The 15878-nt window shown below is 38.2% G+C and overlaps 2 protein-coding genes across 2 annotated transcripts; one reads left to right on the top strand and one right to left on the bottom strand.

Moving 5' to 3' along the window:
* Positions 1-2701: 2701 nt before the first annotated feature.
* LOC140934930 (ventral anterior homeobox 2-like) lies at positions 2702-6455 on the bottom strand. The gene is made up of 2 exons (XM_073384485.1): positions 5976-6455; positions 2702-3054 (listed from the first exon to the last, which is right to left on the bottom strand). The coding sequence occupies exons 1-2, from the start codon at positions 6205-6207 to the stop codon at positions 2795-2797; spliced, it is 492 nt and encodes a 163-aa protein (XP_073240586.1). The 5' UTR covers positions 6208-6455; the 3' UTR covers positions 2702-2794.
* A 7852-nt stretch (positions 6456-14307) lies between these two features.
* Positions 14308-15354, top strand: LOC140934124 (DELTA-alicitoxin-Pse2b-like). The gene has a single exon (XM_073383805.1). The coding sequence runs from the start codon at positions 14407-14409 to the stop codon at positions 15352-15354; it is 948 nt and encodes a 315-aa protein (XP_073239906.1). The 5' UTR covers positions 14308-14406.
* The last annotated feature ends 524 nt before the right edge of the window (positions 15355-15878 follow it).

Below are 15878 nucleotides of genomic sequence, written 5' to 3'. Positions count from 1 at the left end.
GCGGTTACCCATGGCTCCTCGCGGGCATAGGACCACCTGCTTTTAGGGGGAAAATAAGCCGCCAAGTTCTTTGCCCCAGTCAGTGGCCTATGATGTAACTTTGTCAAGTTTTTTAAGAACAGTAACCATCTTCATACAATACGAGCAAATAAAAGACATGTTTTCGCATGATATTTGTTATTTGGGTTTTACTGCTTCGCACGATTAAAAGTGAGTTGGAGCGTGGGAATCGTCTACTACATGTTCTGCTGATACCGTCAAAAACCTTGACCCTATTAGAACCCAAACTATGCTATTTTCGCATCCTTATTTAACACCCGGAACCGCTGTACTCAAGAGGCAATCGATAAAGAAATAATTCATCCAATTAAAGATCTCTGGGGATTGTCGTGTACACCTCAAGTCATGCAGATCAAATTTAGCACTTTACGTCTGGGGTTAAAATAAGAGTACCTGTCTAAGTCACATTCTTTGATGATGATTTCTCCTACCACATAAGCGACAATTCCTAATAATTAGCTGACGAAATTCAATATTTCGAGGCTTCTTCTGTAACGTTCAGTTGTCCGTATCATATGGTGTAAAAATGGCTTTTTTTTTTCACTCTGAAATCCAGTAACCTTTCATTTTTTTGTCACCCGCAATGAGATAAATGGCAAAAGTATGCACAACTAAGAAAGTTGCATGAATAAGACCTTGTTCAAAGATAATTCCTGCACACATTTTATTCTTTTTTTGCCTTGAAAACACACTAAAACGAAAAAGATTGAAAAATCAATAAAATCGCTCCATTTTCAAGTTAAGATCTATCATTCGTCTGACGCGAATTATCCAACGGACAACCTCTCTCAGACGGATAATCCGTCTCTAGCGAGAAAACGGCCATTTTTACTTATTACAAAAGAGAACATTGCTCAATATATATTTATCTAGTATTTATGTGGATGATAAAGAAGCTGGTGATGTCATAGTTACTAAAGTGGAACCTTGATATAACGAAGGGCCAAGGGACTGGCAAAATTTGTTCGCTATAATGAGGTTTCGATTCGTTGATCGACGTTCTTTTTCATATTTCATTTTTACTGGGGCAAAGAAAATCGTTCACTTTACCGAGGACTTCGTTGTATAGAGGTTCGCTATATCAAGGTTCCACTGTAATCACCGTAATGCATAACATGTTCGAGAAAACCTCAAAAACTGCGGGAATAGATGAAAGCACCATAAAAACGTCCGAGATAAATAAGGCAAATAAATCGTATCCCCGGATTTTCGTTTTCTAGGATTTATTATGGTCGCTCGACCGTGTAATTTTGTTGACGAAACTCGCGAACTACCGAGTGGAGGGTAAACATTAACATGGTTTAGATCTTACCTAGAAAACAGGCAGCAATTTTGAATGGTAAATAGGGTGTCATCTGTTAACAACTGTCAGGTTTTATGTGGGCTACCACTGGGCTCTATATTAGGCCTATTTTTGTTTCTCGTTTATATTAAAGACAAACTGCTTAGTTAATAGTACAGGAGGGTCATTTACGGGCGACACAAATTTAACGTTCCCTGCCATAAATTTTTTGGTTCTTCAAACTAAAATTTAATGAGCTACGACCTTGATAGAATATTCTCTTGGCTCTGCTTTAATAAACTGGCGTTTAAAATTCTGAAAACAGATTGATACCTTGGTTAATAAAGTTTGTATTCATTCATTCGTTCTATAATAGCTTGAAAATTCTAATGTGCTCTCACATAATCTTTACAGGAGAAATGGAATCTCTGCATTGATGGGCTCCAGCGTGCGATCCTGTGGCAAATCAGAGACTGGTCTCGATCGCACTTACTAGGTTCCACTGCGTCAGCATCCCTTTGGATGCTTTTAGTCTACCTTGAGTGACATTATTTTCATGCATGTTTTGAGCTACAGTTATGTGTACTTAACTAAGACGTGTATGTAAGTAAGAACTTAGAATACAGGAAACCACACAACATCTACAGATATATGTGTGCTATTTGGTCTCAAATGTCTACCGTATAATACTTTTAAGACTGAATAGAAATACTATCTTACTTCTACTCTGCATGCTCCATCACTGATATAATTTGAGTTTTTTTCTCTCTCTCTCTTCTTTTCTGCCACCTACCTGAAGGTGGCGATGTCCAAATAGAACGCTCTTGCTACTTTGGACACTGCACAGTCACACACATATTATCTCTTCCTAGCCTAATGGGCCCGGTTTCTCGAAGATGGTTAAGTACAACCCAAGATTAGGCCAAATTTTAAGCACGGTCTTCTTGTCTACGAACATATACATGTATCTCAAGCTTACAAAATGCTATTGAGCCTTTTCTCTGAGATACAGTTATGATAACACCAAGCGTTACTCTAAGCAATGCACAGGAATGTAAATGCACAAAGTGGAACAAAGTTTTAATCCTGGGTAAGCGCTACCCGGCCTTTCAGAAACCGGGCCTATGATTACTTATTATCCGTTTCCTTCTTCTTCTATTAGTCTGTACATTTATAACTTGTATAAATACCTTATTTAGTTAAAAAAAAAGGAATATAATTGAATTGAATTGAATTGAATTGTGATTAGTTTGGAATACTAACCGGCTAGACAAGTGCAACTTTGAAACAGCCAAACAATATAAGCTTTTACAAATTTTGTATTATGTTTGGAATATTATGATTTAAACAAACATATCTAACTGTTATACTGTTTCTTTCATAATCCACAGTCATTGATATTCCCGGCACCAAGATAAGTTGACTTGGTTATGCTGTATATGCCTCTCCTCCTTACTTTCCTCCATCTGATCTTGTCTTTGCTCTTTCTCGTTTGTACTTCATCCTTCTGTTCTGGAACCACACCTTAACCTGTCTTTCTGTCAGGTTTAACTCGTTTGCCAGCTTCATTCTTTTCAAACCAACCACGTACATATCCATTGAAAACTCCTCCTCCAAACGTTCCAACTGCATGGGGGTGAACGAAGTCCTGCTTCGCTTGGGTTTTGGACTTGGAAGACTGGGACGAGGTTGTGAAAGTGACGGTCTGGTACCTGGAAGATAATCATCAATGTAAGCATGTCTGTGAATTATACAGTCCCGCATACCATGGTAGAGGGAGGAGGTACATAATAGGGAGGAGGGAGAAATGGCCCGAAAAAGTAAGGAGCAGGAAGATATTGGCTGAAAAAGTAGGAAGAAGAGAGGTCTACCCTACCTCCCCCTCGTGGTAGAGGAGGAAGTTTAAGGTTAGCATTAGGTAACATCGGCTGAAGTCAGATTGGTTCTTTCAGTAAAATTACATGAAGAACAACTTAAGTCCAACTTTACTGTGTAATATAAAATGACATAGAAAAAATCCACTATAATGATTTGAACCCGGGTCAATTGCTTTATAGCCTACATCCATATCCACTACACCATCGAGGACTAGCTGCCAAATCCAATAATTTTTAAAATATACATGTTCTTATGCCGTACCCCATTACAACATTTGAAAGCTAACCGTTTTCAGTTCAGTGCTCAACCCTAATCACTGCAGATCAGTGCTTAACTCTCTACTGTGTTCTCTCCATAACTGGCGCTCTGTAGTTTTGGTTTCTTCAGCTATTCTAGCCTCACTCTACATTCCAGTCTCGTTCCATTATGGAAATAATGAGTTGTGTAAAATTCATAAGGTGTCCAATCTGGCTTCACTCGATGTTATCTAACGGTAACCGTAGTTTAAAGGGGCTTCCCAGGATATTACTGTTTTAGATGAATTCTGTACTGAAGTCATTACTAAGTGCCTTTACTCACGCATCTAAGGCTCCTGTAGAGTTATTAAGAAGATATCAAGAAAAAAATTCATTAGGGAGCATAAACAATAATAATTTTTGGTGATTTCGGGGGACAAAGAATTCAAACTTCAAAGAAATTGGACATGAATTGAACTTGAAAAAGGTGGGCCCGACTTTTTCAAGTTTCATTTCATGTTATTTCTTGCCATCTGTTGCTGATTGGAATTTACTAACAGCCTTTAAAGCCCCAGAGGGGGGGGGGGGGGGGGGCACTCCCTTATAATTAGTCATATAGGTATGTGCCGCCCCAAAGGGTATGGTTTTCGCGCAATTTCGGTCTGAAAACAGGTATAGACTTTGCCCATCAGATTTTGGTTTAAACTTAGGTATTGTTTTCGAGGGAACTATGGGAGTGTGTGAAGGTATTTGTCGTTTCAATTCTACTGTACATGAATAAGAAAGAAAGAGTAAGATGCGCATTCGAATCTTTTTGTTGGCGTTCTTATCTAAGGAGTGATGACCTAATTTCTGCCTTTGCCAGTTCTGAAAACAGGTATGGATTTTAGAGGCCAGGGGCCCGTTTCTCGAAAGTCCCGGTAACTTTTCGGGCCCGAAATCAAATGTTTAAATCGAAATATAAAGAATAAGGGCGCGGGTCCTGGCTAGCAAACTACTCCATTGTGTTGCACTAACTGGTAGCTTTACCATGTTAGCTGCAAAACTTTTCAAACCTCTATCTTGCATGTAAACAAAAACAGCTTAACGGGCCCGTTAGTTATCGGGGCTTTCGAGAAACGGGTCCCTGGTCTCAAAATGGGTGTGGGAAATTACATGTTTCATGGTCTGTAACAGGGTCAGGGTTTGAAGAACTGGGCGGCACACCCCCACCAAGAATTTCGAGGAGTACCCCGTCGAGGTCTCAAGCACAAAAAAATCATTCATCCCGCCGATGCTTTTTTCCTGTTAAAATCCCCTCCGTATACTGTTCGATAACGCGCACCGTTGCGTCCCCATTTCTTTCCATATGAGGGAAAATAAATTTTAAAAAATGGCAGTCAAAGCTCTTACAATCATCCGTTGGGATTTGGAAAAGGAAAATGTTACGAAGAGGAGAAAATTGGTTACCCTGGGTGCCAGGGATTATTTTCTTAATCATTACTGGTAAAATCGCGCAGTGGAGCGTGATGTGTGAAGCTTAAAACAAGAAGAACTGGGGCTTCTCATGCAAGACAAGTTGAAGGTTGCTTGCGTGAGAGCTTCACCTACCGGCTACTTCTTCGCACGCTATGGCGGAGTGATCATAATGTTGATAATTACCAAGAGAAGAGCTAAACTGATCTGTCATGACCTTTTCAGCCTTTTTCCCCTTTTTTGCTTGGATATACATATATCCGTCTTGAACATTTTGATGTCCATTATGCCAAAATGCAATTTTTATTGCATGGGGTTTTCGCTTTTCGAAAATTAAATACTATTTTTTTTTTTTTTTAAACCCACTGGTAACCGTTTATTTATGAATAAAGCTAATTAGCAATATGCTGTCTTGTTCCACATTGTCTGTCCCTATTGGCATCATAACAATTACAACTGCATCAAATAATTACGCTCTAAAAGATCCACATTGACTTCCGTTGCACCGCAGGTATCATTCGCACGAGAGCTATTTACAATTTCCATTATATTTTTACTTTGAAAACCTCAAAATTCAGGAATGTTTGTTATCAAACACATCAAAAATGCCTCTTTTATATCACTAACCGCTGAGGACAGATATCTTGTGTACAGGGCTTATTGCGGGCAAATGCATTTGTCAGATGAAGAAATAGAACAGAACTCCTCTGGAATTTTGAGAAAACTTAATGATGATTTCACGCTGAGCAAAAATATTACTTTGCGACAAATCATAAATGATTAAAAAGCTTTAAATAATGGTAAAAAGGCCAAAACAAAGATTTTCAGAATATTTATAAACGCTTTTTGAAACCTTAGTCTCAGATGTTTTTATTGGCAAAGAAAACATGTACTTTCTCCAAAATCTTATGAATTGTTTTCTTTTTGTTTTCTTCGGATTTAATAATTCAACGCTAAATGACGTATTATATGTACTTAAGTGTCTTCGGATACGAATTAAATATCCTTAACTACTGCTAAAACATTTAGAAGTACTAAAAATTAAAAAAGAGTTTTAAGAATACCTGTTTTTACTTCCACCACATTGTCGCCTATATTCGCAACAGGTCTCGAGTCTTCGTGGGATGCTCGTGAATGTGCGAAAATTTGCGAGCTGTAGACCAGCCTTTGAAGACCAACAAGCGAGCCTCTCCGGGAACCATCTAACGAAACAAGAGGCGGGGGAGATCTACGAGGCCTCATCTCTTCTCGATGGCGAAACGAAGACGAAGTTTCAGACGAAGAAGAATCATGCATTTTAAACTCTTCACAACTACTTTCAGTCAGAAGTTAGATGTTAAGTTAAAAACTCAACTTAGGGGTGGTTGAAATCAGAAAAGCCGGGTTTTTTGGCCGACAGAACAATTACAATACCTTAAAACGTCGATAAAAAATTTCTCACAATAGATACACAGAGGAATCTCCTTCTAACTTAACTTTCACGTCTGTAAAAGTTGTGAAAAATCAACTTTTCGTTTTCAAATTAAATAAACTGAACACCCCTCCGAATGATGGCAATGACAAGTCTTTAGTGGCTTTTTGACCTCTTATTACAAGCGAATCATACATTTTTAATAAAGATCTTAAAGCTTTTCCATCTCGCTTGATTGGCGAATGGTTTATTTAATTTTCTCATGTATCTTTCTTGTTATGTCTTTAACTGATTAAGTGCTTTTTCTCTCAGCACTAATGGACTTTGACTCGCGAAAATTATTTGTAGCTTATGCATGGATCTACAGAACAATATATGTGTTACCAAAGCCTTTAAAAAAGACCTCAATATCATTCCGTTTTATGCTTGATGTTCTACGCCAGATTTTTACTGAAATTTTCATGATTATCCAAATAATGAAATCATTTTGTTCAAATAGTAATTATCATTGCTACACGGGGAGTCTGGGAAATCTAGTCCGCTTTTGATTACTCAAAATTACTAATAGACGGGATCCAGATTAGGCATAATCATAGCAAAACAAAAATATGTATTATCAAAAAATAAAAGTTTTTCGTAATTTATTCGATTGTAATCGTGTTAAAAAAGGAAGCGCGGGACACAAAATTAATAACGCTAACATCGTTCCAGAATATTGCTATTAAGACTAGTTGAAGCTTAAAAGGGAATGACTTTAGAAACTCTGGCTCATCAAAATTAAGTTTAGTTCATTAATATTTCAAGGATGAATTCATTGCCGCATTTTTTCACATGTTGTTCGCAAAAGCTTTTTATCCACGGAAATTAACTAATTGACTAAGAGAAGGCGGGCAAAAACTTAGGAACGCCTCGAATTATTTCGACTAGAAGGTATCCTTGCTTAATTTGAGTATGGACTCCTCACCAAAGTCAGTATCCATTCTGAGTGAAATTACCAAATAATTGTAGACTGTTGTAGTTTTGCAAGCCGGCAAGATCAAATTGAAGGCGATGTTATGTTCAAAAATTTCTCATCAGCTCAATCGTAATACCCTGGCCGTGGCTAGTAAGGTAAAGACTGAAGACTGGAGTTTGCTTTGATAAAATGTCGTTGCAACCTTAAGAACTATCGAGAAGTTTCAAAAATCCTTCTGCTATCGGAAAGAAAAAAATAGTTTTCGTGCTAAAAAATTAAGCCAGGATTTAAAAAAAAAGAGTAAAGTGTAACCATTAAGTAAATTTGGGAAACGAATTCGCGATGAAAAATGAAACACGCTATAAAAATATCAGTTACACACTTTCAATAAAAAATAATAAAAAAAGACTAAAATACGCGCCGTCCCCCCCAAAAATTTAACTTCTGGAAGTATTATTACTTTAGTCGCGAAAGGCGATGAAATTATGTGAAAAACACTGGAACGCAATTCTAAACTTTTTTTCTAAAAACTCCTTTTATAGTTCTACAAAGAGTAAACAATTATATTCTGTCGTGATTCCACTGAAGAATATGGCTTGCAGAGATTTGCTTGATTAAGCTGCATGCATGGTTATACTTGACGCTTTTGGTTCTCCATAGGAACTCGATGTTCCTAATTATTTGATTAATTTGTACAGATTTGGCCTGCATTTCCTACGGTGCTTCCTAAATCATTTACATTAACTTTTTTTGCATTGGTTTAACTTAATATCTGCCGTTTAACATTCCGTCAGAATTAATTTAAGGCGGTTATTAAAATAATGCTTCTTAGACGTAGAACGAAAATTTTGCTTGGTAACGTAAAACATTGAACCCGCAAATTATAATTACGCTTTGTCGGCGTACCAATTAAAGACAAGGCGGAATTTGATGATGATTTCACAAAACGTTTACGCTTCCTTCGTAATATGACCTTATTTGAATTAGAAAATTCCCCTTCAGTCGGTAAGACGCGATTGTAATCATGGAAGTACTGAAAATCCTAAAACGCACCTAACCTAACTACGGCCACGGAAATTCCAAAGGGAACTATACTCCCAATTATGCACCGGTTTAAGTTTTAGGTTTTCTAATTCCCTGTTATTGCGATTTTTTCATACAATCATGTTCAGGGTTCATGTATTTTTTATGGAAAAACTGGATAAAAAGGATATTTGCTATAACAAGATCATAAAACGATAGAAAATACCGAGTAACGATAGAAAATGACTCGTCGGCTTTATTTCCATGAACTTCTTAGGCTAGTTATCAGTCAGAAAAACTTGTCTTGATGGTCCACAAAATTATTCTTATGTTTTTGTTTGAGACCGACCGAAAAAAAAAAAGTGTACTTTTGTTTTTGTAATAACGTCTTATTTTCATATAAGGCCGCGCTGGAGCTTATCTTTCTTAATTTTGTGGCCAGAACTAAATCTCAACAACTGTAAACGTTCTCGGAATCTTGATTAGTAAAGTGTATAACATGGTAGAAACATCTTTAAAAGGTTTCACAAATTTTCTGATTCTTATGCTTCATCACTATTATGAATGCTGGGATACAAAAAGATTTCGAGGGAATTGTGATACAAAAAAATGCTTTAACTGGACAATCTAATGAGCTTCATTTATCGAGCTTCTTATCACTCCCTAGGCTAGTCTCCCTCGCAGCCGCTTTTTTAGACGTCACGCAACGCTCCCTCAAAAGAAAAGATTGGTCGACCGTTGCGTGACATCCAAAAACCGGCTGCGAGGGAGACTACCGTCAGGCTCGATTATATAGGGATTCCATATCGGGGCCTTATGTATCGAGCAAATCGAAGCTTCAACATGCCCCCCCCCCCCCCGGGCAACCCCCGGGCATTTGACTTTTTTGAAAATTATTGTTCAAATTCCCCCCTACCCGGGCCAAAATGCCGCTCAAATGCCCCACACTAGGGTCCATTCAGGTGATCAAATGCCCCCACCCCGGGGACATTTCACAGGTACATAAATGACAGAAAGACGGTGGAAACGCCTTCAGTTGTCGAACAAAATCTTTAAAATATAACAAAAACTGAGAAACATGCACTGTTAGCGTATTTACTACGAACAAAAGTCTCGCGCAAAGCGGCGGAAATCGCTGCTACAAGGTAACTGAATGCTCAGCTTTTTTTCGTCATGCAACATACAAAGCGTTCTATAAAAAAAATCCCACCTATTGAGATTACTACATCATGACCATTTCACTGACATGCATCATCGCTCACCTTATTAATTAACATACTTGCACTAGGTTAAAGTAGTTGACCTGAGCTTTTTATTTTATTTTATGTTGTATTGAATCGTCGGTATAGGTATTGTATTTCATTGTAAACACAACAATAAAATACATTCATACATTCAAAGCCTGAATCCAATATTAAAAATTTTAAATTTAAATACTTCAAATACTGCACAAAGCTTGTTTAACCCCTTTCCTCGTAACCAACTGACCACAAAGGCACAATCTTTTCCACGAACACCCTCTAACACCGCGTCCCCCATGATAGCTCGCCACGCCCAAGATTTTCCATGAAATCGAGGGTGCAGTTCAAATCCCCCACCCCTAAAGCATGGGGATCAAATTCCCCACCCCCTGGAAGACTCTGATAATCAAATTCCCTCCTCCCCGGAACGGCAAAGGTGTCAAATGCCCGGGGTATGCCAGGGGGGGGCATGTTGAAGCTTCGATTTGACCGATACATTATTTCGGAAATGTGACATAATTTGGTGTTATTACATGTAAGCCCTCGCCCCCTTTAAAGGTTATTGTTAAGGCTTACAATTGAAACAGATTATCAACAGACAAAACATAGTTCCCATTTTGCATAATTCTATTCAATTCTCTTCTCCGCTGATTGACGTCTAGATACCCTCCCGATAAGTTGGGATCTGGGGACGAGAATGTGTGTCCCCGTAATAGTGAAATCACGTTACGCGGGTTCAGGATCGTGGAATTATCGTAAAAAGAGGTCTTCGTAAACAATAACTGTGCCCTTAATCGATAGCCTGCGCCACAGACGGAACCAAACCTCTGGCGGTTGAGTTCGTCCGTGAAACAGCGATGAAATCTTTGTTTTAGGCCCCAACCTCTAAACAAAAATTTATAGCCAAAATTTGTAGCCTTCATTGTCCTGATCTAGTGATTTAATATTTCCCTTGGCTGGTGAATCAATGTCTTCCGTTTGAATGGCCTTTCCCCTTTTCATAATTAGGGTTGCACATTTATTGATACCGAACTCCATGCAAATATCGGTGCTTATTACCCTGACCGACTGCACCAGGTTGTATTTATGATCCTCTCTTATGCCATACAACTTTAAGTCATCCATGTACAATAGATGGTTAATAAGTCCCTTTCCTTCTCCAAGGAACACTTTAACCTTTTCACTGCCAAATGTGGCCAAAGGTAAATTTCGACCAAAGTTCCAAATTTCATTTTCTAAAATTTTAAGAAACAAATGGCATCATGTGAAAGTACAGGCAGAGAGCTTTCATCTGAATGGTCACATCATAGGATTTCGTCCATAGACTCAAAAGTTAGAGTCACCTTACAAAACCCCCTCAAACACTCTGGCAGCGAAAGGGTTAAGTCAGAAGGATCAATGACACAATAGAAAGAGGAGGCGATAGGCTGTATCCCAGGAAGATTCCCCTCTTGATGTTTACCTCGCCCAAAAATTTTTCCGCCATTACGTTTATATGATTCCTTAGACAAACGAATTTTCAAACCTAGATGTACCATCCTTAGCTAACATGCAACAGAATCTTCTGTGTTTTAAGTATTACCTATGAAGAATACCGTGGTGGTTTTATTGAGCCATTTAACAGATTGCAAGGCAGGTTGCATAGTCGAGAGGAGAAAGGATTTCGTTACACTTTTAAAAGTAGTCTGCGTTAAGGGATTTATTCGGAATTCTCATTAAAGAAATCCCTTGAAAGCGACGACACTACATTTAGTCCAGTGATAAGGCTTAGAAATAGGCTCCAACTAATCGCACTTTTGTGAAACATAAAGTGAACTACAATCTTAGTGAAATTCAAGTTAAGTTCCATCTCTTTGATATCAAGGTCATTATAAATTTAAGTATATGTTCGTAGACTATTCGTTGATTATTTGACGGCTTGCTTCGCAACGACTTGTGACCCTTTAAAAAAGCTATAAGAAAGTTTTCTGTTCTAAATTGTTGGTGGACGCGGTCTTGACATTAATCATCAATTATTCATCCTGGACTTTGACTGGAACGTGGTGTGAACAGATTGGTGTGTTTCAAAAACTGTAAATTGTAGACTTGTATAACGGCTTTAACGTACCCTCAGAAATACGAGTGTTTAAAAATATAAAGGTAAAGGATGTGAAAGATTTTCTTGTACTGGACCATTACATGCACGAACAATTAAACAAGTACTTCAAGTTATCGAAAACAGTCAAAATCCCCGAGTAAGAACCTCGTTTTCAGTTAAGAACCTGTTGCATATAACGCACGCTCTATACAAGAACCTGTTTAGCCTATTTGAAACTGAGGCTCTTATTTTCTAACATCTCTAGGAAAAAAATTCAGTACACTTGGGCAAATAAGGTAAGGATCCTCTTTGGAGACATAGTTGCCTTGTAACTCTAACTGTAATACTATTGTAAGACTTGTAATGGTATTAAGGTTTTGCCTAAGAAATGAGCTGAATACCACTAAATACTCTGAGCTAGAATGCATATTCTTCTTCAAAAAATAAGAACCTGTTTCAGAACTAAAACAGCCTAAATTTGTGCTAATTACTATTTATGTAAGAACCTGTTTTTAAGAAAAAGAACTTGTTTAGGCTAAGTTGGGAAAATGAAGGTTATTAATAGCGGGTTTTTATTGTATTGTGAAATTCCGCTTCTTCCCACACAGAAAAGGGTTTGGGGCTCGAAAAGAGAACTTTAAATGATGTTTAACTTATTCCTTTTGATGGCAATTATAGGAACGCAAAGCCTGATTTTAATGATTCGTCTACAGGATTACTCTCTGTTTTATAAGAATATATGATATGGGAATATCGAGGCTGAAAATTTCGAAAGTTTAAGAATATTTTAAGAATAAACCTGAGGCCGAAATCATGACAAGGATATATTTTGTGTGTGGAAAATCTGTAAATACAATACAATTACATGTTTTTGATTTAACGGTATAAAATCATTCCATTCTCTAAGCGGTAAAACTAGCCAACAAAAAGAAAAAAACCTACGCTAACTGTAATTGATAGCCCAATGCATTCTAAAACGGAAATTTCATAAGCTATAATTTAAAAATAATGCAGGAATATTTCGAGCCTAAAATCGGCAGAAAAATAAAAATGTTTAGTCTGGACCGGAAAAGTAACATTCTTACAAAAGAGTGCACGTTACGAAGACAGCACGTTGCTTGTGGAGAGCAAAAAAAAGAGAGCTACTTTAAAAAAACTGCAAAAGAAAAAAAAAGTAAAGTAATACAAATTTAATACCAATTGTATAGATGCAACTAGAGCGTGAGGTACAAGTCCTTCAGCAACGCCCTCCTGTTTGATCTTACTGAGGTTAGAATTCCAAATTGATATTATAAACTAGGATTACCACGAAGCTATTTCATTTTAACAAAAGTCACTGGATTAGACTTAACAGACGCAGGTAAAGTAACTCTCCTATTTTTTGTTGTTGTTTTCGTATCAATCAGCCAATAGGCAGTTCTTCACTCTAGTAATTTCGTAGGGAATGCTTTTATTAATGACATTTTTTTTACCAATATTTGGCGCGAACAAATGATTATTTAAGATAAACGGCAAGAAAATGTTCGTATGTAAAATCGAATGGTATACTCGTGAAATTAGGGAATAATTTCACGCGCCTTTTGTTAGGATTTGGACAAAACTTAAGCGAAATTTAATGTATTTCCTGACTTCACGAGTATACCCTTTTATTTTACATACGAACATTTTCTTATCTTAAATGATCATTTGTTCGCGAATCTTTCTTGATGTGTTCTTTCGTGTGTTTAGGTTTTCTAAGAATCTTTTCTTGTATTTTAATTTAATGCCCTGACATCTTCAGATGATGAATATTATTGCTCTCAATTTCAAATTTAGTGAATCAATATTTTGGGGCCAAAGTTCTTTTTCCTAGAGATGAAAACTTGAAAATGTTCACTGTTTTAATCTGAATAAAGAACAGCAGGTTCTAGCCTTTACGTACACCTATAAGGCGATTTTCATGCATTGGCGACTAAACAAGGGGCAGATTTAGTATCCAAGGATTTTTGTGAAACAACAACAACAACCCTTATTTACATCACATAAATGTATAAGATAGTGCTGAAACTGCAATTGTCATAATCATTCTCTAAACAGGCAGTTCTAACTGCTTGTTTAGGGAATAATGATAATTGTAGTTTATCATTATTTTTGCTTTAATTGCATGAAACAAGTGGAGGGCTTGCACACTGGGTTTAGATCGTCTTGATACTATAGCACCATCTTTCTAAATACTATGAAACGCAGCTTTTTAAACAGCTATTGACATTTTGTATCAGGTCCAACGTTTCAGCGTTCAGTGTTGACGACCATGCAGATGGTACCTAATATCACAATGGTTAGTAAATTGACGCTATTTTTAGTCCTCGCGGCCATGTGCAGAGGGGGTGAAACTGATTCAGTCAGCAAAGAGCTTGGAAAAGGAGTCGATCTACGGAAGATTAATTTACTGGGTGACTTCCAAGAAGCAGAGTCCAGTGTATTTGAGCCCTTACCTGAAAAGTGCTTTAAAAGGGAGAAATTACACTATACAGGCAGCAACTTCGACTACTACGCAAGTACGAAAGCCTTTTATTCCAAGATGGCCCTCGGTGCGGGCTTAGATGCCTCGTTGGAATCGGGCTTTACACTGGGTGCTACACTGAGCAGTGTTGTACAAAAAACAGAGTCAAAAGAATCTCAAATAAGTGGTATGTCCTTAAACATCCGCGCGCTGACAGAGAAGTTCTTGGTCACAAAAGACTGTTTTCACAACGAAGAGCTCTCTAACTTATCCAAAAATCTCGTTGAAGATTTCGAACGCCTGCCTATGACAATTAGCAAGCCCTGGCTGGCGAACTCTTGGAAGGCCTACGGTGTATTCTTAGAGACATATGGCTCTCATGTTGTAACGACCGTGAAGCGTGGAGCAAGTATAAGGCAGACAACGTTTGCCGAAAGTTCTAAATCGTACAGTCAGAGAGATTTTCAAGTGAAAAGCTGTGTATCTCTGGCTGGTCCCACAAGCGTCGGAAAGGTTGGCGTTAAAGCGTGTGCAAATGTAAGCAAAGAGGAAGTGTCTAAAACATCTAGCATGAACACAGTAGATAACATTGTTCTTAGAGGAGGCACCCTGGAAACTCGAAATGCGGTGAGGGGAGACAGGACGGAAAAACTCATAGAGAAATTTTTAAACGAAGCCGGTAAGTCGGACTCCGCCATAGAGCACACGTTCAGATCATTGTGGAGCATTCTACAAAGTCGCTTTGGGATCGGTTCAGACAACTACGTCAGGGCTGTAAACTTGCAGTACTACTATCTCGGCTACTTAAATTACGGCTGCCGTCACAGTGAGAGTGGAGGAGTTCATATGCAGAAATTCGACTACACCAAATATGCCCAAAAGCAGTCTCCAGATTTTGAGTGCACTCTGGCTGCAGAAGGTTGTCACTCTGACAGCGACTGCCATTACAAGGTAATATGGTGTTCTTGCCGTGGGAGTTCCTGCGTTCGCTACAAAAAGGAAAAAGAAGACTCAGGGGCCATAAAAACCATCGCTTACGCAAACACTGACCACGACTGGAGGAAGCATGGTTGCAAATTGCACTTGGCTGGATCTTTGTGCAAGTGTCACAACCATAGTGAGCCAAAAGTGGTGTGGAGGATACCCAGCAGGGATTTCCCGCAGAACGCCAGGGGCGATGCAGATTTCGATACCCCGGATGAAAGCGACAGTGGACAAGCAGAAGAGGAAGAGTACGATGACGAGCCACATTGATCAAGGTGATCTCACATGTGTACAAAGCTCAAGAGCTCAAGAGAAAAATGCATTGTAATCTAAAATTACATATTAAGAAGTTCAGAAAGGGCAAAAGTTGTTCAAAATAATTGGACCAACATTAAAGCAGTATGATTGACATTTCAGTTGAACGTTTTTTTGCGTTTCGCCCTAATACCACTTTTTCTCTGCGAAATTTATGAAATTTATAAACTGTAAAATGTCCTTAAACGTAACGTATATTACCTAGCGCCAATTATTTTGAGACCGTGAGTGCATTTCTTTTTCTCCCCCCTCCCCCCCCCCCCCCCCCCGCCTCCCCCCACCTACTTTATCTCAAGCTAGGGATAATAAAGATGTATTAGTCCCAGACGACAACCTGAAGAGTGTCGCCGGATCTGTTGTAGACTTGGATCAGAAAATAGCTTGAATACTAGACATAGAGATGGTAAACAGATCGAGTAGTTCATCTGATTACGTTAAGGGAATCGCTTTGTTCTCGGGATCATTGTAGCGCTATACAT

The sequence above is a fragment of the Porites lutea genome, chromosome 4, assembly GCF_958299795.1.
Source record: "Porites lutea chromosome 4, jaPorLute2.1, whole genome shotgun sequence".
NCBI classification, from domain to species: Eukaryota; Metazoa; Cnidaria; class Anthozoa; order Scleractinia; family Poritidae; genus Porites; species Porites lutea.
The sequence above is the reverse complement of the archived record's forward strand: the minus strand, read 5'-3'. Positions and strand labels throughout refer to the sequence as shown.